This window comes from Mchenga conophoros, linkage group LG10 (assembly GCF_057382185.1).
Source record: "Mchenga conophoros isolate Kocher_MC1m ecotype Shallow Benthic linkage group LG10, M_conophoros_male_GT1.1, whole genome shotgun sequence".
Taxonomy (NCBI): domain Eukaryota; kingdom Metazoa; phylum Chordata; class Actinopteri; order Cichliformes; family Cichlidae; genus Mchenga; species Mchenga conophoros.
The window spans coordinates 19,696,630-19,719,320 of NC_140535.1; the positions used below are offsets into that span (position 1 = coordinate 19,696,630).

The 22,691-nt window shown below is 40.8% G+C and overlaps 2 protein-coding genes and 1 non-coding gene across 8 annotated transcripts in view; 2 read left to right on the forward strand and 1 right to left on the reverse strand.

The window, feature by feature from the left end:
* Positions 1-1,263: 1,263 nt before the first annotated feature.
* fhdc3 (FH2 domain containing 3) lies at positions 1,264-8,644 on the forward strand. Of its 3 annotated transcripts, none has more exons than XM_085289164.1 (14): positions 1,264-1,360; positions 1,661-1,822; positions 1,903-2,066; positions 2,304-2,787; positions 3,056-3,117; positions 4,919-5,021; positions 5,319-5,404; positions 5,776-5,876; positions 5,982-6,052; positions 6,155-6,262; positions 6,476-6,546; positions 6,682-6,799; positions 6,892-7,056; positions 7,286-8,644. In XM_085289164.1, exons 4-14 carry the CDS (start codon positions 2,359-2,361, stop codon positions 8,321-8,323), a joined length of 2,352 nt encoding a protein of 783 aa, XP_085145290.1. In that variant the 5' UTR covers positions 1,264-1,360; positions 1,661-1,822; positions 1,903-2,066; positions 2,304-2,358; the 3' UTR covers positions 8,324-8,644. The 3 variants fall into 3 exon arrangements, with proteins under 3 accessions (XP_085145290.1, XP_085145292.1, XP_085145291.1); XM_085289166.1 differs by having other exon boundaries at positions 1,661-1,754; positions 1,870-2,066; XM_085289165.1 differs by having other exon boundaries at positions 1,304-1,360; positions 1,664-1,822.
* A 1,441-nt stretch (positions 8,645-10,085) lies between these two features.
* Positions 10,086-22,691, forward strand: part of trim3b (tripartite motif containing 3b) — a 33,280-nt gene continuing 20,674 nt past the window's right edge. Inside the window, exons 1-2 of one of the 4 annotated variants that reach the window (XM_085289170.1) lie at positions 10,086-10,219; positions 11,599-11,670. The gene's annotated coding sequence lies outside the window, so the exon portion shown is untranslated. Of the gene's footprint in view, positions 10,220-11,598; positions 11,671-14,955; positions 15,184-22,691 lie in introns of those variants that run through there. The other 3 variants (XM_085289173.1, XM_085289167.1, XM_085289172.1) reach the window with 3 other exon arrangements.
* trnaw-cca (transfer RNA tryptophan (anticodon CCA)) lies at positions 10,886-10,957 on the reverse strand. The gene has a single exon. It is a non-coding gene; the product is annotated as a tRNA-Trp (tRNA).

The window sequence follows — 22,691 nt, forward strand, 5'->3', positions numbered from 1 at the left end:
CAAAGAATTACAGGCACCCTTCCACTGACACCATTTCTGATGAGGCTTTGGTAGAGGGCACTAAAGGGCCAGATGTATCTTGCAGCTCCTGTGGGATGTTGCACAGGACCCTGAAGCTCCCAGGCTTCTGGTAGAGGACCTGAGCTTGAATTATTATTTTTTTATACATAATATATAATCTTTTTTTTTTTTTTTAAAGAGATGACACTTGTTTGTTTCTTCTTTTTTTTTAAAGAACACACTGCACACCATGATATAGGTCAAGTTTTTGGTTCATAACTCTTAATGGGTTTTTTTAGTCCCAGTTTTATGTGTAAAACTGTTAATTTTGGTGGGTTTTTTTTGTAGATTCGTCTAAAGAACAGAATAAATGTGCTTTTGTGACCAACTGCTAGTAAAGTGTACAGAGTACATTTTAAAAATCATTATTTGCCAAGTGTTCTGTTAAGGCTTGGCTAGAATGGGCCCAGCAAATGCTCCAATTTAGATGATTTTGGAAAATGTGAAAGAGGACTTAACTGTTACAAGTTCTACTGTTTTTCCTACTGATAAAGACCATGACTGTTCATACTACACCAAAGTCATTAAGTGATGTTTTACACATTTCCAATTTAAGCCAAAAGAGTCAAGCTGACAGACTCGTTACTACAGTATCATTTTTTTTATCATGTGGAAAAAGTCAGACATTCTGTCTGAATTGTGCTTCTTTTTCTTATAGTGTTGATTGATTAGATGGTTAGTTAAAATTATGTATACTTACAGAAAGGGGGATTTCACTCGTCCAGCCCACATAAGATCAAAGTGGGTTGACATCTGTGGTGTAGGCAACGTTATCCCTTGGTTTGGTCCCTTTTTAATGCTTGAATGATACAGAGGTCAGTGTTAAGTGGCTTAAAAAGAACTGGACTGAATATGAATGAAAAAGCAGCCAATGTCTAAAACAAAACTTTGAAAAACCTTCAGAAAGTCTGGAAAACGTTTTGTCAAGTTCCTTTTAAAACATCTGAAGAAAGTCTGGCTCCTTAGAAGTAAAATATAAAGAAATAAGGGGTGGCTCAAGACATTTGAACAGTACTGTATATCATTCATGATGTCAATGTATATAACAAACACATCCTTCAATTAACCTTACTGTTAGAAATAGTCTGGCCTTGTTGATCACCAACTCCTACCAATCTCCTTTACCTATTCACAGTGGGCGTTCCCACATGGAAATCGGCTTGTATTTGATTGGTGGAGGAGCTTCCCGCACCTGTGACTGCTGTTTGTCAGACTGCCTGCGTTCAGCAAAGGAACGAGGTCAAAACGGAGTGACGATTTTAAAACAAAGTATTTAAAAAAAAAAAAAAAAAAAATCACGGTGAGTAAAAATGAAAGGGATGGCTTATAAACATGTACGTCCATAAATAAGTTAACTGCGACTTTCATTGAATTCAACATCATTAATGTATTTTTTGAATTAGCTTTGATGGTGGTGATTTGGTTATCTAACATTGGTTGGTTTGTAAAAGCATTAACAAGCAGCTGTTTTCTCCTGACCACCTACGTAATGCCTAATGGGAAAAAAACATGTTTAATAAATGCACTTAACCTGTTTTAATACAGTTCTTCTTGGCGTTTGAAGCAATTAGGCTACCCATCTTCTCTCGCCTCTCCACAGAAGGGCGTTCCCTACTGTGGGGGGAAAATGAGTTGAATTTTAATTGGTGGAAACACCTGCACCTGGGACAGCTGTTCGTGATACACACTGCTGAGTATGTCCGAGCACGCGGCAGGATCACGTCAGAGGATTTGTTTAACAGCGACGTTTTAAAAGCAAAAGGTGAGTTAAGTTAATGATTTCTTTTGTTTGTTTTTCACATAATGTAGTGTCCCGTTACAGTGCCTCTCTCTTTCATCAAGCTGCCTTTTGTGACGAAGAGTTAGTCTGACGTGTTAACGGCAAGCTGTTGGCAGCTTACTTTGGTCGCTTAGTTGCCAAGTGCGACTCTGGAAATTGTCAGAGTGGCTTTTCGCTTGTGACAACTTTTATATTCGACGGCTGAATGACCACATGCCACTACCAGGTAAGCATTATAGTTAATTACCGTTAGATCTGTTGCATCTTCCGCTTTTTTCTTTCTTTTAAATGAGAAATACTCCGCTTTTGCCTACTGATATTTGGTGTTAGTGAGTTAGTTGGATAATTAAGGACAATATTTTATACATGAAGCAAAGGTTAATTGGACAGAATTTCTTTGATATTTTGCTGAATCACCAATTGACTCTCTCTCTCTCATATATGGAATTATATTTTCCATCAGGTCTGAGTTGTCTGCTGCTGGACACTTCCATCATCTCTGGATTAGAGACAAACAGATGGAGGGAGTGCTGATTTTTAAATCGGCTTCTCTTCCCAACTGTTCACCTCCAGACTCGTCTTCTCTTCCTCTGTCAGCGCCTTCTGAGCCTCCTGCCATGCATGTTACAACTGTATCTCCAGTACCCCCACCGCCCCCTCCCCCACCACCCCCACCGCCACCGCCCCCACCTGTCCATTCCTCTTCTTTCGGGTCTCGCAACATTCAGAGACGTTCCATGAAAAAGCTGAACTGGGATACTATTCCCAGCCAGCGTGTCCTGGGCAAACTGAATGTGTGGACATCTAGTCGGCCCCAGAGGGACCTGGTGCTTGATATTCGGAGCATGGAGGAATTGTTCAGTCACGTAGACAAACGGGCCTCACTGTGCACTTCAACAAACCTGAAGAAATGTGATGGCACGGATCACCTTCCACAGGAGCCTCAGGTAAAGGGTTCATTGTACCTGATGCAGATGCTCTAAATTATTATGGCCACAAAACACAGAAGGAACAAGCAAGGGAAGTGATTAACAGACATGGGAAGTAATTTTAGAAAAGTTCCAGCTAATCAAGTCCCGAGGGCAGAAGTGAAACTGTTCTGAAAGCATTTCAGCTTCCTCCAAAACTATTTTGCCTTGTATAGATTATCCACTTTTCCTCTTATCTGAATATGTATTTTGTTTTTACATTTGTGTGTGACGTTGTTGTCTTTAGGTCACAATTCTCGACTCCAAAAGAAGTATGAATATCGGAATCTTCCTGAGGCATTTTAAGAGGTAATGATGCTGCTGAAGTGTAGCGACACATGATACCAGTGATGAAAAGAACTGCTTAAAAGTAAAAGAACATGATTAAAATGGCAGTGAAAGAGCATTGCAGTGCACCATTTGAAGACGATAACACAACAAGAACTAAATTGTCTTTTAAATTGAGTAACTACAGGAAGCGGTGGTCGGGGCAGTGCTTTTAACATCAAACGCAGTCAGAAATGCGGATCTTGACGCATGAGTCACTTCCGCTATGCTAATCATCTTCCAGCTGACAAGCTCTTTATCTTAGTTAACCATATGTAAATAAATGGAAATAAAATGTAACCTTCAATGAAAGATGTTAGCACTAACAGTAAGGGCAATGCCTTTTTAAAAACTTTTATGACACACTTTCATATCTAAATTGGAGGGAAGCATACTGCAAAGTAAGTGAGGCTCAACAGAGATGATGGAACATGCTCGATGTGTTTGCTATGAGGGATTATCATCGTATTTGCCTTCACACAGTTCCTCTTTAACAACTCCTCATTAAGTTTCTGGTCTGTGTTGCTGGGTGAGCTGTGTCATTGTGTGACAGCTGATTTTTTTGGGGCCCTCTGAGCAGTGATGAGTTGCCTTTTGTTTTTGCACGTGTACCTTTGTTTCTGAAATTATCACTCTGGCTAGCAGTTGGTGTCAGTTTGCTTCATATCAAGATGGTTGTCACCTTCAGTCCAAAGTTCAATTGGCTCTCACTTTGAATAACAAATTACCGCTCAATGTCTGTCGGCAGCTAAATGCTGTAATGTCGTCAGCGTTACCATCTCAGTCAAATTAAAAGGGTTTCTGCTTTTGTCTGGTAGTGACTTCATAAAGCTATTTGTATGTTGTCATTTACTGCTATTGCACGTATACTATTAAGCTCGCTGTAAAATCAGAAATTTGTTACATACAACCTTTTGACTACAAATCTTCCTGAATTCACAGTTTTAGTATTTCTATCAGTTATGGTCTACTGTTAGGACCTGAAGTATTTGAACAATTTTTATTTTTACTCCTAAATTGTGCATAAATGTTTGTATGGATGGAAGTGAATCATCCAAAATGGTTAACATTGGTGCTCCCCTGCCATCAAACATGAATGCATTATCTTTGTCAAACTCTTGAATTTAAGCTAAGTGTGCACTTTGCTCACATAGTGCTTTATTTATTATTATGTATTTTTTTTCTTCTCCTTTCCTTCTCATTGGTTTTTAGTTTCAGTTGGTTTCCAGACTGGGGGGTTTGGTTAAGTTTTTCTATGGTTTAAAAATGTTTAGTTTTTGTTAGTTTAACTGTTAATATTTTATTTACCAAGATTTAGGAAAATTAGTTACAGGTATTATAATGCAGACTGTCAAAGGCAGATGATTCTCAGTGTCAGACATCCAGTCTTGTCCCCCCAAAACCTTAGTCTTTATATTTGAACTACATTGTTGGCTGTTTATTTGTTTATTTTTTCAGCTTTAGTTTTTAAAACCTTAATGATGTGACGAGGCTGAAAATCTGTCAATGTCCAAATATTTATGGGCCTAACTGTGTCTCTTGGTTACACTTGAAGGGTTTACAACCAGTGCTACTGTAGAAGAAACTTCTCACCAGCAGTGTGGATAACTGAGGGAAGCGAGTCTTTGCGGTTTTCACGTTGTCTTGAGATAAATGTAAACTAGTGGCAGCATGGAAAATGGAAAACTGCGATAACTCTACAGCACTGTATTTAATAGGTCACGCCGATATGGCAAGAACTGAGTCAGTCTTGTCACTGCTGACTTTTTGTCTCCCTCCACAGGCCTGTGACAGAAATTGTGCAGGACATTTATCAAGGGAACTGGCTCCGGTTTGGAAATGGGAAGTTGAAAGAGCTTTGTAAGCTGCTGCCAGAGGAAAGTGAGGTAACAGCAGCTCCCACCATTGCTTCCCTTTTTTGTTTTTTTTAGCTTTGGTCATCTGTGCATAATATTAACTTAATGATTATTTAAAGTATTTTTACATGAGTAATGCCAGACTGAGTAGCCTTCTGAAATATAAATGTTTTTCTTTGAGGCTGTTAATTTTATTAAAATATAATTTTGTGACAGTATGTTCATTATCAGATGCATTTTATTTGGCCATTCCAAATAATTTTCTTGTAATATCTCCAACTGGCATGAATATTATCCTTGTTTACTGACACTCGTGTGATTGCACAGGTCAAACTGCTGATGTCGTTCAGTGGAAACCTTTCTGTTTTGGCTGAGGCTGACAAGTTTATGGTCCAGCTGGTCAAAGTACCAGGGTGCGTATGGAGTTTTCTAAAGCAGGGTTTTCAGTATTTATTTATTTTTGTCCTTTTTGGGGTGGTGTAACTCACACATTTGTGAAATATTTGACTGCATATTAAAGAAATGTTGCTTGAGATCTCAGATAAGCTTTGTTTGAAATATTTAACATTTTGCCACATACCAGCTCTTTGATTCATAGTCGTGCTGACAGTTTAAACATAAACCGGATTGTTTGTCTTTTGTATGATGTCGTTTTATAATTCTGCCAATTTTCCATATGTCTAATTTTGAAGTGTTCCCTTTAAAATGTTTCTCCACACTCAATAATGGGTTTAGAAAAACAAAATTACAACAGCTAATGCAGTTATTTGTTTCTTGGCTTTAGCTATGAGGAACGGTTGAAAATGATGGTGCTAAGGGAGGAATTTTTTCCTCTAATGGAGGAGGTGAAGAACTCAGTTGGCGTCATGTCCAAAGCAGCTAATGGTAATACTTTACACACATTGAGCTGACTTATCAAGTTCTACTAGAATTACACAACCTGTCTATTTTGATGGTTAAATTAAGTTTTCTTCCCCATTATTTTCTCAGAACTGTTGGACTGTGATGACCTCCACTCGGTCATTCGGCTGGTATTAAAAGCCGGGAACTACATGAACGCTGTTGGTATTTTTCTACACTTTTACACATATGTATATGTATGTTTATTTTTTTTCCCCCCAGGTCTTCATAGCTATTTTACTTATTGTTCATTTATTATTTAGGGTGGTCACAATTCCAATGTTATTGGCTTTAGGATGACCTCTCTGCTTAAGCTGGCAGACACAAAGGCCAACAAGCCAGGCATGAACCTCATGCACTACGTTGCCAAGGTGAGGAGGATCCTGGAAATGGAGGGATTCACATTTTGATTAAATCACAATGAATGAATTTTGGGAAGATCTTTTGCTTATCTAAAAAGCCTTTAACTCTCACTAGTCAGCCCAGTTGACTGATGTTCTGTCATCCTCAGATCTAAACAGTTATTTAACAGATTTATCCCGCAGCATTATTTTTGTTTCTTACTCCTTATCTCTCACCCACAGCAAGCAGAATACATTGATTCTGAGTTACTGACCTTTCCCAACCAGCTTGAACATATTGGGATGGCATCAAGGTGGTTATCACTTCATATCCTGTCATTTCATTGTCAGTTTAATTGCTGTCACATCGTTTGTTTATAGAAAATCGGTGAATAGTTCTGCACTGACGATGTCACTTTTTTTCCACAAATGTGCAAATGCTACCAAAGGATTTGTAAAGAGGAGGTCATCTCAGATTTTGAGAGGGAAGTCAAGAAGATCAAAGAAGTGAAATTGTACAGCAGCAGACATCCTGGCCTCATACAACAAATGGAGACGTTTTTAATTGTAAAGATTTCTCTTCTTATTTTACTTTTTTAAATGGCTCAATTTAAGATTGACTATTTTGTAATGTATAAAATCTCTGAATAACTTCTTAGAGGGCTGAGGCCAAGCTTGCAGAAGTGGAGTCCTCTCTCCAGGAGTTAAAATCTGTGAGCAATGCTGTTGCTGAATATTTCTGTGAAGACCCATCTACCTTTAAATTAGAGGAGTGCTGCTCTATTTTTCACTCATTTTGCAAGAGGTTTGACACAGCTGTGCAGGTAAGAATGTAATTTTGTGCAATAAAAATATTAACCAATGAAGATTCATCAGGGCAATAAATAAAACTTTGATTTTAAAGGTGTATTGTAATTTTCAAATTTTAAACCTGAGGGTTTAATGTTGAGAACTTTGAATTGCCTTGACATGCAAAATTGTGCTCTTGCACTCTTTGCATTAAGCTGCTGAGTTGTATCTTCCTAAATATACCCTCTCTCTTCACTGCTTTAGGAAAACCGAGAGCGAGAGGAAGCAGAGCGGCGGCACAAGCGGAAGGAGAGCATGCGTATAGCACCCAAACGCCGATCCACAGCATCAGGACCCAATGGTGAGTCGTCAAGCCTGGAGTCGGCCCTGCACAACTTTCTGTCTACAGTCCCAGAAGGTTTGGCCAGATGCAGAAAGAATGCACTGCCCCCAATCGAAGGGTCACCCTCGGAGTGCTCTTCCCGGACTGATTCATCAGTAGAAACATCTGAGCAAAGTCCCCGTTCTAACCAAGATGGTCATAAGAAACCATTCCAAGCACAAAAAGAGGATAAAGACATGACAAAACTGGAAAACAAAGAAGCCGAGAAGATGGAAAAGATCTCTCTGAATGTGCTTTGCTACCAAAAAAACACAAAAAGCCTCAACTGTGAGAGAGGTTCAGGTACTCCTTGTCGTTTGCAGAGAGAGCAAGACACACTTGCTACTCCAAAAACACCTCGGCCTAGGACCAGAGACTACTTCTTTGCCAGCAATGGGGATGTGAGCTCCCCGTGGACTATCCTGAGCCCTTTTACTTGCACTCAGAAAACCAGCCCCCAGAGAAACAGACCAGCCCACCAACGCAGGCTGTCATCCACATATGGTGGCGACAACCTTGATGATGGTGTGTGGAAGAGCGATGAGGGCAATGATGCACCCAAATCTGTCCGTGAGATGTCTCCATCTAGGGGTTCTGGTTTTCTTCCTGAATGCCCCAATCGGAGAGGTTTGTCGCAGGGTACCACCTACAGGTCTCATTCTGTTGATGAAGCTGTGCAGTCCCCTCCATCTGGCTTCCAACTGGGAGACCTGCTGCAGAAACACTCATCTCAAAGGTCATTCTCCTCTGGCTCAAGGACGGAAAGTGTAACAAAAGAGGAAACTGGAATTAGTAAGGCTGGGAATAATGCAGAAGGGCAGGTGAGCACGTCTGGATTTATATCCTTCTTCAGGCGTATTGGAGGCAGAAGCAAACCCAGTGATTTGGAAGAGCAAAATTTCAAAGGTTCAAGTACTTAATATAAGAATTGTTCGTTTTTTTTTTTTTTTTTTTTTTTTTTTTTTTTTTTGGAGATGGAAACCAAGCTTTGCCTTTTTTGTTAAAAACTGTCTGTCTTTTTTATGTTATGGTTTTACCCTTCAGTGGAAACAAGGCAAACATGGACTTGCTTTGAACTGAAGGTTTTGATTTTTGAGACTAACCACATTCAAAAATCGCAACAGGTTCCTCACTTTTTTTGTCCTTTTTGTATGAAATAAAGGCTGACATTCTACCTTTTAAATTTTTATCTGTAATATTGGCTGTACTCAAATGGTAAATAACTTTTCAAATTAAATTGTTGTCTCATATGCTATTGTTGTGACTTTCTTGGATGTCTGACTGAGGGTAACTTCATCTTGGTGATACCTGCTCAGTTTCCAGTTAGCCTTTGACCTCATCTATTATTTCTTTAGTCCTTTTTACTTAATGAGTAAGCCTTGGATTTGAGGTATATCAATTATGCTTTTAGTTCACACAGTAGTCAGGGGCTCCTCCAGAACTGTTTCATAGGGTAGGCCATTTTTTGGGCCACTAAAAATACTGGGGTCGCACACCACAAACAGAATTTCCAGTTTTATTGTTCCATTTTCAAATATAGGTTACTTGGAAAAAATTGGCAAAAGGAGAAAGTAAAGAGTTGTATGCTCAGATAATTTCATAGTAAAGTTTATATTACTGAAAATTGGTACGGATTTTGAAATCCATGATTGTTTTAATTTTTTGTTTGACTCCCAATCGTCACTTTAATGATTCTCAGCTGAGCAGAAGCAGCTTACCTCCATTCTGGGAGACTGAATCTCAACTTAAAAGCCAACTTCTTTAGAAAAGACATGAGTATTTGATCATGTAAGAGTGTGAGCTGTTGCCCGTCTCTACGTTGGCCCTGAGATGAACCAGCTTTTCTGCAACCTTATTATCATATTAAAAACATAGGACGGTCTTGCCTGGGGGCCCTACTCCTGACTGTAGTAACTAAAATGAGCCTTTGCTGAGGACACATTGCTGTTGAGCTCCTCATGCTGTCCTGGTGTCTCTGCTCAGCAGTAGATAAGATTTTGGATAAAAAGAGGCATTCAGTGCTGTTGCTTGGGTTACAGGGTTTGTTTACAGCCATTTTGAGCTCACAGTATAATAATGCATCCTGGAACAAACTGCTTCATACAAGCTCCTTTCTGACTGTTCTTTGGCCTCCCACATCCATCCCTCCCACCAGCAAGTGCTCCGTGTGGACATTTGCAGTTGCCTGGCATTTCAAATTAAAGGGTAGAGTGAATAGGGAGTTTTGGAAAGATTTGGACTACTTGGTCTGACAAATTTGTGGCTATAAGCATGTAAAAAGCTCTTTTTGTCAGAGGTGCTTACTTTCAGAGCATAGGCTACTACATTAAGTGGAGATGAAATTAAAGGAGCGGTACATAAGCAGCAACTGGCCTGTCTGATGTAAAACTAGCGCTCCAGTGTACAATCGGACCATTGTGATAGACTGTTGAGCACAGTGAGTCTGTCTCATGTGAGTCAACTCCCTAGGACAAGAGGTGACCTGCTGTCTTAGCCAAGCTGCACTCTCACCAGGGCCATGCTAATGAAGTGTTCGGAGTTTAGTGTGTCCCAGTGAAAGATGAGAAAGGAGGTGGGGAGGGGGAAACTTGGACTGAGAAGTGAGAGAGGGAGGGAGACTTTCAACTTGTTTTGTGATGAAGCATTTAAGCAGAGAGGAACATTTGAGAGGAGAGAGGGAGTCATTGTCTTCATAACACAGAAAACTAAAAGGGAATGTAGAGGACAACCAAGGAACACAAGACTTCCAGCAAATAAGGTGACCACCCTGGATGTTTGTTTTGTTAAATGTGGGGACTGGAGTTTGGACCAAAAAGGTAGATAAACACTAAACATATTAATATAATGTATTACAACATAATAGGAAAGTGATTTTAGTCTGTGGACAGGTGTTGTTTTAATATATTCTGCTGAAAATTGTTTGTGTGTCTAGTGTAGTAATAGTTAGAGGAGTTAGACTGTTTGCAAAGTGCTCCAATTAGATTTGAGGTTGGACAGGAAAACCACTAAGAATCCCCTCGTGATTAACTCAAGCGTGTTTTCAGAACAGCACATTAGACTTTAACCTTTAATGTGACTTCAAGTCAGGGATCCTCTGTGATGCACCTCTGCTTTACAGGGGGAAAGGAATGGTTAAGCTTTTCGGCTCTCGTGTCTAACCACGGGGAAACAGGACTGTGTTTCTGGTTGAAGACCATTCCTCAGCCTCCGTGGCTATCACCACATACGTGTACATTTTAATGCGGTGCTAAACTGATGTGAAGTTACTCTGACAGGTTATGATGGTTCATTCAGATTTTTTAAAACTCAGATTAATAAAATTAACTGGACTCGCGTGGAGGTACTGTCGGTAGACGGTCAGCGTAAACGCATTCTTAAAGGAATTAACACGTTCAGCGTTAAGACACCTTGGTTGTATTGTTGTTCCGCTATAATTGGCAAATTTAAGGCAAATTGCAAGCGTGTGAAAGAAGAAATAGATATGACCCCGACGTGATTTGAACACGCAACCTTCTGATCTGGAGTCAGACGCGCTACCGTTGCGCCACGAGGTCTCTGCGATGGCCAGCCAGACACCAGTGCTCATGTGGCTGTGTGTCGACGGTTATGTCTGCGCATTTTATTTCCCTGTCTATCCGTGCCGAACGTTTATCTCATTAATCACTGAGAAATAGTTTCTTTATTGAAAGTTTCAGCGTGCTTCTCACATACCAAAATCATCACACGTGTTTTACTTTGTAAATACTTTCAAACCAAAAGTATTTACACCATAGCTGTTCTGATTTTACCAAAATTTGAGATCTCATGTAAGATACTTTGTCGGTTTATGGTCTTATGGGTTTTTTGGGGGGGTTTTGCACAGCATGTACGTCCACCATATAAAACAATTCATCGATATCCATATTAAATATGAACGCGTTGCAGGGTCCAAATCTTTCAGTAGATGGCGCAATTTATCCGAGGTTAATCATAGGGTGCCAAGCCACAGAGGAATCCACAAAATAAAAGTTTTAAAATTCATGCTTTTGACAAAAGTAATGCAATCTATGGTGAAGTGCACATGACATATTGTGTTGTTGAACTCTACACAATCTAAAGGAGTGGGTGAATCGCTCAAACGTAATGTCGAAGGTGCTTGGTTTGTTTGCTTTGAGTTATGCGGGTTTGTTGCTAATCCCGGTTATTCTCCATCCAGGTGGAAAATAATTTTGGACACTTACCTGCTGTCATTTATTAGCAGCCGGACTGTACATTGCAAAATGGACGGGTAAGTACATACAATTCATATAACAACTTATTTTGTGTATGTGTGTGTTTTCCCCTTTGACCACATTTTGTTTTTATTTTTATCATCACTATATTTTTTTTAATGTTCTGATACATCATTTGTTGCCATCACTGTAACCTAAAGCAGTCATATCCATTAGGCACATATAAATAATCCTGCACAGGGCTGAAAGTGGTTACTCACATTAGGCTGTTCGCAGGTGAGATGGGTGTTAGCATCAGGGAGCTCCAGCAGTGCAGGGCTCATTGATTAACTGGGTAAATGTCAGTGTTGGAGCATGCAATTAATATTAATATCTTCTCTGGTAATTTATTTTTTATTGCAACTTCAAAGGCAAATTTACTTTCAGTCATTTTTGATTTCATTTTAGAAGCAGCACTATTGACAGAGAGGACATGTTTTGCATGTCTATTAAAGTATCCATCACATTAGTTTTGCACAGAAATTCTCGCTTAATATAAAGATATGCATGCCTAGATTGACCTAGATTGTCTTTTAGGCTTCACTTTAGAGTATCCATAAAGTGGTATGCCTTTTTTGAGCCATAACCATCAGTTTTAGCTGTTGTTATCCAATTATGGCACACACATACTGATTGACTTGACACCTTATTTTCCCTGTGTGCAAATCTGAAAAATAATTATCAAAAAAGCCAAATAACAATATAATAGTTTCATTTTCTATGTGGTAGTTTTCATCATATTAACAAAATCTGGAAAGGTTGTGACTTTTTGGTGACTTGTAACTTTCCCTTATAAATATGGCAATAGACAGGGCGACCTTCTTCTGGCTATAATAAAAGGCCATCCCTTAATATACTCTGGGTAATAGTCAGACTTCAGAAAAGTGTATGTTCTTCAGAGCCAACCAGTCAAAATGCGGGACATTGGCTCAAGATGTAGTTTAGGGGGACAAGGAATAAAAATATTGTGTTGCCCCACATAAAAAGGGACCCTAGGCATGCCTGTTGATGTGTATTTGTTTTGTGTTTGGACAACACATAAAGACTTATGCCACATGTCACAATTCCTCTTGTTGCTGTGAGGCAAAAGAAAGAAAGAAAGAAAGAAAACACTACTAAAAAATAGTACTGAAAGGACTTCATTGGCTCCCAATACAGTGTAGAATTCCCTTTCCTTTTTGTTGGTTAATAAAGCCCCAAATGGTTTGTCTCAGGGGCAGATCTACTGTGGTGGCATGGGGTGGTATGTGCCACCCCTAGTGCCACAGTAGTTTTGCATATGAATCAAAATAAGCTGGCATTAGGAATTTGAGCATAGCTACAACTGAGACCAATAACTGTGCAAGAGCACATTTTGAATTAATACCGTGGGCAATTCAGATTTCAACAAGGTCACATTTTTTTTGTGTAACTGAAATGTTTAGTCATTTGGGTTAAAACCCATAAGAAAGTTACAGACTATGATTATATGAAACATGTGTATACCTGCTGCAGTTGATGTATTTTAACCATGTGTAGTACATATTACAGAATGTAATACCTGCATATGTGTGACAAAATGGCTTTGATTTTGCCATCCCATCTGATTTCCATGCCACCCTTGTGTCACCCTAAAAGAATTCCTCTAGATCTGCCCCTGGTCGGCCTCACAGTAGATTTCTGACGTGCTCACTCTTCCTAACCCAGTCAGAGCTCTTAGGTCATCTGGCTTTTGACTGTTTCCAGTATTAGCTCTAGGTGTGCTGAAGGTGCTTTCAGTTAATTGTGGTTCAGTTCTTTGGAACAAACCTGGAGAAATGAGATAGGATACAACATACTTTACTGTCCCCTTAGGCAAATTTGTTGGGGACTTAAGTGCTGTTATAGGAGCTGCTTTTAAAGAAAGGAGAAATAATCAATTGATTAAAAACCAGACGTGTTTCTGTAATCACAGATCAATTACATATGTGCACACATTTATAAACATACCTTTTTATTTTTAATTCACACAAGCTTACACTTTTTAAAATCTCCTTAAAATATACATATATATTGTGCTTTTTTTCACTGCCTTACCTGTTATCATTCCTCAAATCCTGTTTTATTTTGGTAGTCATTTGCCACCAGTGCTTTGCATTTCCTTTTACTTCCCCTGTGGATTTATCCTAATTAGTTTCACCTGTGCCTCATCCCCCTGATTACCCCTCAGTGTGTGTCTGTATGTGTGAATGTTAATTCAGTGCCTCTGGATTATTTACCCTTTAGTTGCCTTTTATGGACGTTATCATCCGCTTTAAAATAAAGCTCACCGTTTTGTTCAGCCCTGCATTCTGGTCTGAATTTGGGTTTTCTGCCACAGGTGAGCGATGGTGAAACATGAACTCTTTTTCACTATATTTACTATAAGATCTTGTTTTAGTTCTTGATTATGAACTTCAACAAAGCATACCAGTGATTTACACTTTGAATGCATTATATGCAAATTGGCAAAAATTGTAATTTTTCAGTTATTGAACCATACCTGGAGGTTTTTCTTTTAATTTCAGAAGGTGCAGCTTTTGTGAATTTCATGTCAGGGATGAAAAGCTAACTGGACGGTTTGGGAAAGCGAGGGAGCAGCCATCTGCGTGTTCTGCTGCTCTGGATGCAGTCTCCATGGCAACATAGTGTTCCTGCAGCAAAAATCATGGGAAGACAGCTCGGTCCCAACCCCCAGGCGCATGCACACAGGCACTCCACTCACACTTTTGAGGCAAACGGTGCCTGCTCTGTCCATACATATAGGGATCATACAAGAAACACTGCAGCAGTTTGCCTGTCAAAATTCTTTACGCTACTTCCCATCTTCACCACTATGTTTCTCTAGATTCTTAAATAACTCACAAAGACGATGTCCTACCTCCCACCTTCCTCTGATTCTCTTTTATATGGCATTTAATAATTCATTTCATCACTCTTTTAAATTGATGTCCAACTAAATTAGAGTTTCCAACAGGGTTCAGGCAATTTTTGGTCCTCCCATCTCATCTTCCACATCTCTATGCAAAAAGAGAGCCTCTCCTCATGTCAATGAGTGACTGTCTCACAGTTTGGCTTGTTGGATATTTCTCATTATCCTTACACACGCAATCAAAAAGAGAGGCAGAAGAGTTAAGGGACACCGAGAGCAGGAAATGGAGGGGGGAAAAAATCTGTCTTTGTTGCCATCTCCTCTTCACTCTGCTCATCTGTTACACTATTGGACAGTTCGGCCCCCTCCCATTTTCACACCAGCCAGTCAGCTTGTACAATATCTCTGTATCTCTTGGCTCTCTCTCTTTCTCTCGCGCTCTCTCAGCTTCTATCTCTCCCTCCTGTTAGCACAAACATACATGTGTTAAAGCCAGATCCCACACGCACACACACCCTGCTTCTGTCTGTCTTACTAGTCTCTGTGTGTGAGGTGCTTTTTGCTTTGACAATGTCAGGTTTTGTGGACGGATATCGCTCCCTCCGGAGGAGAGCACGCTGAAACTTCCTCCCACCTCTCTTTCATCTGTCAGGAATCTGCTGTAAGTAAAAATCTTCCCCTCTGACATCCCATCTTATCTTCAACGCCATCCCGCCGATATGCCAGCACATATTTGCTCCACCTACACAGTTTCCTTTCTCCCCTTTGCGGAGGGTGCATACCTCTCCTCCTCTCATGTCTCCCTCTCCACTCCATCACTCTCCCTTATTTCCCCTACCTCCCACTGGTGGATGCACACACCCTATGTTGTCTGTATGCTGAATAATGGTGCAGGCCATTTGCTGGCCTGTGATTGGCTTTTGCCATGTAACATAACCTGAATAACCATATCTTGGTTGTGTATGCAAGACACCTTCTATGAGAGTGACTTGACTGTGATTATAGATGAGTGGCGAGATGATGTGTAGTTATCTGTGGTGAATAGGTTACTGTGTCCATAATCTGACATGATTGCAGACTCTGAGACACTCAAAAATGTAATTTGCGGCTTGTAGCAGCATGCTGTTAAAAGCTTTTTATATATAAAAATGGTTTGCCTAAAGTATGAAAACACAACCTGTTTTCAGCTTACACCAATTTGTAATTTTTATTCTCCACAATTTATAAGATAAAATATCTCTCACCACAAATGTTAGGTGACATCCTTCTACAGCCTATTAGAAAGAAAAATATATCTTTCCAAGCTATCTGTGTGGTAATAATGCTGTGGCATTAAACTTGGGGCAAGATTGATTTCTCTGTTTCTGAAATATCTTAACTAGAAGTGAAATGTAATGCAGGAGGTTTACACTTCAGCTGTCACCAGTATTACACTTTGATCTCAATATAAATCCTTCCTAGCGCAACCTCACTTTGTTTTCAGGCATATGAGGGAATTAGTAGATGGCTTTAACAGAGCTCTCTTGAGCCTTGAGACTTGAAGCACTCTTGAAATAGTGATCCAGGAGAACGTTTGGTTACCAGAGTAACCCTAATTATCTGAAAGATCTCAATATAGGAAGTGCCTTGTGGACACCAATCTAACCAATCACTTCCAGGACACGGGTCCCCTGATCCCTTTCATAATGCCCACTGGCCAAGTATCAGGCATTCTTCATGTATGTGCAAGTTGGGCAGTTTGGTGAGATACCTTGCTTGGTTTTCAGAGAACCAGGTTACACTGGTAACCAAATGTTCTCCTGGTTTTTGTGTACAGGACAAAGCGAACTTGCCCATGGCTGTCGTTGGAAAATGGCAGTAGGCAAATAGCCAGTAGCTCCAGTGTAGGTAGATAAGTAGATTGGATAACCTTAGAGATGACGATGAAGTTGGAGGCAAAACTGCAGACAGGAAGTATGGCTAGATAAATCGTATCACTGGTTGTTTTTGCCGTTGCAAAAGGAAGCAATATGACATTTTTGAGTGGAAGTGCCTTTAAGTCAATGTAGTCCAAAGGTAGTTCTGAGAGTGGCTCCAACATTGTGAGTAAATCCCAGGACAGAACAACAAAATTAGGCAGTGAGCAAATGCCAACCCCAGCTCAGTAGCCAGACCCTGAACTTCAACATGTAACAAAAGCAGTGATGAGTAGACAGGCTGTGATGTTGACTTGTAAACCTTTTGGTACATGGAGGCTTTGAAATATTCCCTTTTTTACATGGGAGAGCTGGCCTTGGTGACGTGAGTGTGGGATTTTGATTTGGGTGGAGATGATGTACCAGCATCTGCTTCTCCCACTTGGCATCCAGCTTTCCAGGCTAGTTAATGGGCAGTCTGACTGCCACATCCTTGTAAAATGGACTGGTTATGGTAAATGGACTGGTTCTTATATAGCGCTTTTCTACTCTGTCTGAGCACTCAAAGCGCTTTATACAACTAATTCATTCACCCAATCACACCCATTCACACAAGCACTTCTTCTAAGTTTAGGTGCTGAGTATCTAACATTCATACACATTCACACTCCGATGAATGCATCGGAGAGCAACATGGGGTTAGTATCTTGCCCAAGGATATTTGGCATGCAAACCTTCTGGTTAGTGGCTGATCTGCTCTGCCACCTGAGCTACAGCCACCCCTATATATGTATATCTCATATAGGTCAACCTCACGGGGAAATGGAAAGGCCTGAGTTTCCCCGCTGATGGAGCTGCTACTGATCAGGAGTGCAAATAGCATCCTCCTCATCTTTATCCGTTGTCATCTATGAATTCCATGTTAATGTCATTCTTATCTTCTCCATACTCCCCTTCAGAGTCGAGGAGCTGGTTAAAAGAGGGGGAAATTCAGCCCCAGGGTCTCAAGTGCCGGCAGAGCTGGATTTATCATTGGGACCAGGTTTTGAGGCCACCAACATTAGCAAATGGTGTTCCAGGATTTTGGCTTGCACTCTGCAGCAATTCTGTCAGCGACAGTTGTGCCTGTTTGACACCCATACATGTGATGCAGAGGAGATGGAGGTCTTTCCTCGACATGGTCAACCCATAAATGACTGAGCAACAGCAGACTGTGTCCCTAACTTTGCCATTGTCAGCGTTTCCTTGAGAGGATTCAGTGGTAGTCATAACCACTAATGCTTAGCTCTGACAACTAGCAAATAGTAACACAAGCACACTTGTACTTGGCATATAAGCTTGATAAGGCATCAGTCTGCATCAATGTGACAACTACTACCAGAAAAATATATTTATGTAATGAAAATATAATTACAACATCCATCCATCCATCCATCCATCCATCCATCCATCTTCATCCGCTTTATCCGGGGCCGGGTCGCGGGGGCAGCAGCCTAAGCAAAGAGGCCCAGACCTCCCTCTCCCCAGCCACCTCCTCCAGCTTATCCGGGGGAATACCAAGGCGTTCCCAGGCCAGCCGAGAGATATAATCTCTCCAGCGTGTCCTGGGTCTGCCCCGGGGCCTCCTCCTGGTGGGACATGCCTGGAACACCTCACCCAGGAGGCGCCCAGGGGGCATCCTTGTCAGATGCCCGAACCACCTCAGCTGGCTCCTTTCGATGTGGAGCAGCAGCTGCTCTACTCTAAGCCCCTCCCGGATGGCCGAACTTCTCACCCTATCTCTAAGGGAGAGGCCAGCCACCCTTCGGAGGAAGCTCATTTCTGCCGCTTGTATCCGCGATCTCGTTCTTTCGGTCACTACCCACAGCTCGTGGCCATAGGTGAGGGTAGGAACGTAGATCAACCGGTAAATTGAGAGCTTCGCTTTTACACTCAGCTCCCTCTTCACCACGACGGACCGGTGCAGCGTCCGCATTACTGCAGCTGCAGCCCCAATCCGTCTGTCGATCTCCGGCTCCCTTCTCCCATCACTCGCGAACAAGACCCCGAGATACTTGAACTCCTCCACTTGGGGCAGGAACTCATCCCCGACCCGGAGTGGGCACTCCACCCTTTTCCGGCTGAGAACCATGGCCTCAGATTTGGAGGTGCTGATCCTCATTCCCGCTGCTTCACACTTGGCTGCGAACCGTTCCAGTGCGAGCTGGAGGCCCTCACCCGATGAAGCCAACAGAACCACATCATCTGCAAAAATCAGAGATGAGATTCTGAGGCCACCAAAGCGAAAGCCCTCCGCCACTTGGCTGCGCCTAGAAATTCTGTCCATAAAAATTATGAACAGAACCGTCTCATTATAAAAAATAATCCTGAAATCAGGAAAAACCCACGTTCAGGGACTGCCTTGACATCCCAAACTGTAGGACAGATAAATGGATCATACAGGTTCTTGACTGTTGAGGAGCTCTTGTGATCTTCTCAGGGAAGAAAGTGAGAGTGTTGTGGGGCCAGGCGCTGCTATTAAAGGGTTTTGGAATACCTGTGACTTTGAGGTGATTGGGCTGTCTTAGACAGATGTAGGGGTAGTGGAGCTTCCGTGATTGGTCACGCCAGAAGGTGCCTCTCATAGAGACACTGAGTGAGGTTTGAAAGAGAACCTCTGGTCATCGTGGGGGGAAGTGGAGACTGGAATGTCCAGCTGGCACGGGAGGAATGTCACTGGAGCTGCATGGGAGGGTGAGAGCCAGGCGAGATGTAAACTTAACCATGAAAACACAATTAATGGATACTGTTACTACTGGATTTTCAGCTCTGTTTGTGCTGTAGCTGTTATACACTCCTATTTGACTTGTTAGGGTGTTTGTCACAGTGTTGGAAAGCTGTTATGCTCAAATTTGTAATTGTTCCCTACATCCACAGTTAAGTATTTACTAACAGCATGAGAGAAATATATTAATTACATCATATATCACAAAAGTAACAGCTGAGCATGATTTGTGAAGATGACCATCCTTGCTCTTTTTTAATTCTTTGTCTTCCTTGCAGACCTGAGCAGTGTTAAGATGATTGTGGTGCCTGTTGAACCCATGCTGCACTGTCAAATTTTTGTTGCTGTTTTGATATGAACCCCTCAGTGAGGGGATCAGGTCTTTGCAGCTCAAACTTAAGTTTTAACTTTGTGAAGTCTGAAGAAGAGTGTGTCTTTTATTATAGTCCATCTGAGAGATGCAACGGCATACATGAACTTTGTTTTGTAAATTTGCTATTTCGTTTTTATTTGAATTTGGTTTTTATCTGTGCCTTTGTGGCAAAAAAAAAAATACATCAGTAAAGTCAAAGATTATTGGCCAACATATCATTGTATATTATATACATAATACATTGATACACATTGTTTTATGTTGATAATGTCTGTAGTGTCCATTTCTTTTGGGCTATTCTGTTTATATTGAGAACAGAACCCAGTTCTTTGTATGTGTACACATACTTGGACAATAATGCTGATTCTGATAATAGATTTACCAGGCACAGTTGGATTTGCAGCAGTGAAGTAGGGCTGTGCGATATGACCAAAATCTCATATCCCGATATAAGAATTCTATCGTCCGATAACGATATAAATCACAAAAATGTAACATTTTGTGTAAATTCTGTAAATCTCGGGCAGCTCGTCTTGCAGGAAGTGTTTCCAGCTGCGCGTCATGTAGCTGGAGTCGAGTGTTTTAACCGATGCATGAAACTATACATTTTTAGACATAAATTGTAAAGGCCGCCGTTTTCTTTGTGAGTATTTATTACACAGCGTGCTGCGGGGAAAAGCCTGTTCTAACGTTTGAGTCTAAGGTGTATTTTTTTTAGCACCCGGTGGCTCTTTTTTAATTCTCATCCGTAAATAATCTGCTCTTTCACGTGATTTAGTTTATTTTGAAAAGTCTCAACAGGATCTTGAGCTTTATTGTGAAAGTAACATAAACAAGCGGACACCCGATGCTGTTACCATCGTTGTTGCTAACCACAACGCACAAAAACAGGGGCTTTTACCGTCCGTAGTGTGGTTATATAAAATATAAGAGAAAGAGAGAACTTTAAGAAATTAATATAGCCACTACAGTGACCATCAAAACAGTTTATTTTGCGACACCACGAAACAAACGATAGCGTAAAATGAAACGATAGACGTTTTTATATCGTCATCCGATATGTATCGTTATATCGAACAGCCCTACAGTGAAGTGTTCCTTTGTGGATTCTTGCCCCTTGTTTGTTTGCAAAAATAAATCTGTATGTGTATGCTTACATATGCACAGTATTTATCTGTGTGATAAATAACAGGTTTTCCACATTTAGCTGTATTTATTTGTAAGTAGAGAGTCATGTAGTGAAAGCTTAGTGACGGCGCTGAGAGACGTAGTCATGTCACTGGATATATTTAGCCAGGTCCCTGTGGGGGGGCTCAGCAATAGTAAAGTCCTTACTGTAAGAACATTTCATGTAACAACAGCAAACAAAGCTTCCGTTTGGCACTCTTCTGTTACGCATAGCTGCACAGAGATGCTGCAGTTCATATATTTTATATACTGTGATCTGAATGTCCAGAGAGGGTAAAAAAAATCTGTCACTATATACACAGACATTTCCTGCTCTATGGTAGAGGTAAGGGTGTCCGGTGAATATACTGTATATACAACTGGGGAATAAATGGGTCGCTTATGTCAAACTGATATAATTACTGTCATGACAGTAATCCTAGAACAGATCCCAGATAGTTACTGAAATGGCTGCATACCAAGCAGGCCTGTGGAAGATGTGATCTGTGCTACATGTTGTAATAAGTATGAAAAATAAAAACCACAAAAGTTATTTTGATTTCTGTATACCACAATTTACCACTGCTAGAAATTAAAGAATTAAGACTGTGGTGTCTCTGTGGTTGTAAAATAGTGTGCACTTGCTAGGATCAGCAGGTTTAATGTTGTAGCATATTACAGGCTGTAGCCTGACACAAAAACAATTTTTTTAAAGATACACAGGGCAAATAGGAGAATTTACTGTGGATTAATGATGATATTTTGTAGCTCATAGAGTCTGAATGCTCTTCTGGGATCAAATTAAAATTGTAAAAGCACTTCTAATCAGCTTTGATCAAACATCTGTAAATAAAACATTTTAAAAAATGCTTTCTTCATGCGCTGAGTGCAGTTAGGAAGGCAGCTGATTTGAAAGATCATCTAAACTCTATTAGTGTCTGTGTATGGGGAAAATCTGTCATTTTATTTATTTGTTTTTAAATGGTACCCTTCCACAGTAGTGATGTGCAGCTGAAGCTTTGCACACCTGCACACATGCGTGTGTTCATGCATACTTGCGTGCAGGAGCGTGAGCGGTGTGTTAATATGTTGATACAGGCGGTTCCTGTGACACATTCCTGCACAGCTTGGCTCAGATCAGACCAACTGATAATTTTAGCTGTGTGCCTGTGTTGGTCTGTCCTGCTGTGTGTGGACAGTGAATACAAGGTAGCACTTAATGTTTGTCATCCACTGCATCATTCTTGCCAGAGAACCACACGTTGTTTGTGTGTGAGTGTTTGTAACATGTCAGTTAGCAGTCCGTCCTCCCTGTTTTCCTGGTTTGCCAGCATAGCAGCAATCTGGCCTTAAAAGCAGACAGACTACTGTAAACATTAGGTTTGGCATCACAAATGACTGGTTATTATAGTATAGTTTTAGAGAGAGGCAGCAATCCACTAGAATCCTGCAATCCTGAACTATACTTCCAAACTACATTTGAAAACCTTTCCTAGTCCTTTTGAATTAAGATGGATTCAAAGAGGTATTGATTTGTCTCTGTCGTCATTCTGGTCCAAGTCTTGTCAAACTGAGCTGTTATTTTGTGCACCTGGAGTTTGCTTTAGACATTCGTTCCAGGTCTTTGCTTGCACAGTATTTATGCACAGCATTTATTCACAGAGTTTAAAGGATGTGCAAATGATTAATCCGCTGACCTATCGGCATGACGAACAAATGACGGAATTTCTAATCCCCTCAAGTTAATGACTTTTCACCCTGTTAGGGATCCCAGCTGTAATGCACATTTATGATTCAGCATGGCAAGGCCTGCTTAGAATGAGCACCATGAGAAAATACATTTTCACAGTGAAACGAGATGTTCTGCCCCTTGCAACCAGAGAGTTAGTTTCCTCCTTTATGTGGTGATGGTTTCTGCTATGTGATGGGCATGTGAGCAAAATTCCCATTCACATGGTTACCTGAACTGC

Excerpts from the sequence above, each read along its gene's own strand:
- fhdc3 (XM_085289164.1), top strand. The coding sequence starts at position 2,359 with ATGGAGGGAGTGCTGATTTTTAAATCGGCTTCTCTTCCCAACTGTTCA. Across the intron at positions 6,053-6,154 it reads CCGGGAACTACATGAACGCT|GGTGGTCACAATTCCAATGT; the intron begins GTTGGTATTTTT and ends TTTATTATTTAG. Across the intron at positions 6,547-6,681 it reads CATATTGGGATGGCATCAAG|GATTTGTAAAGAGGAGGTCA; the intron begins GTGGTTATCACT and ends ATGCTACCAAAG.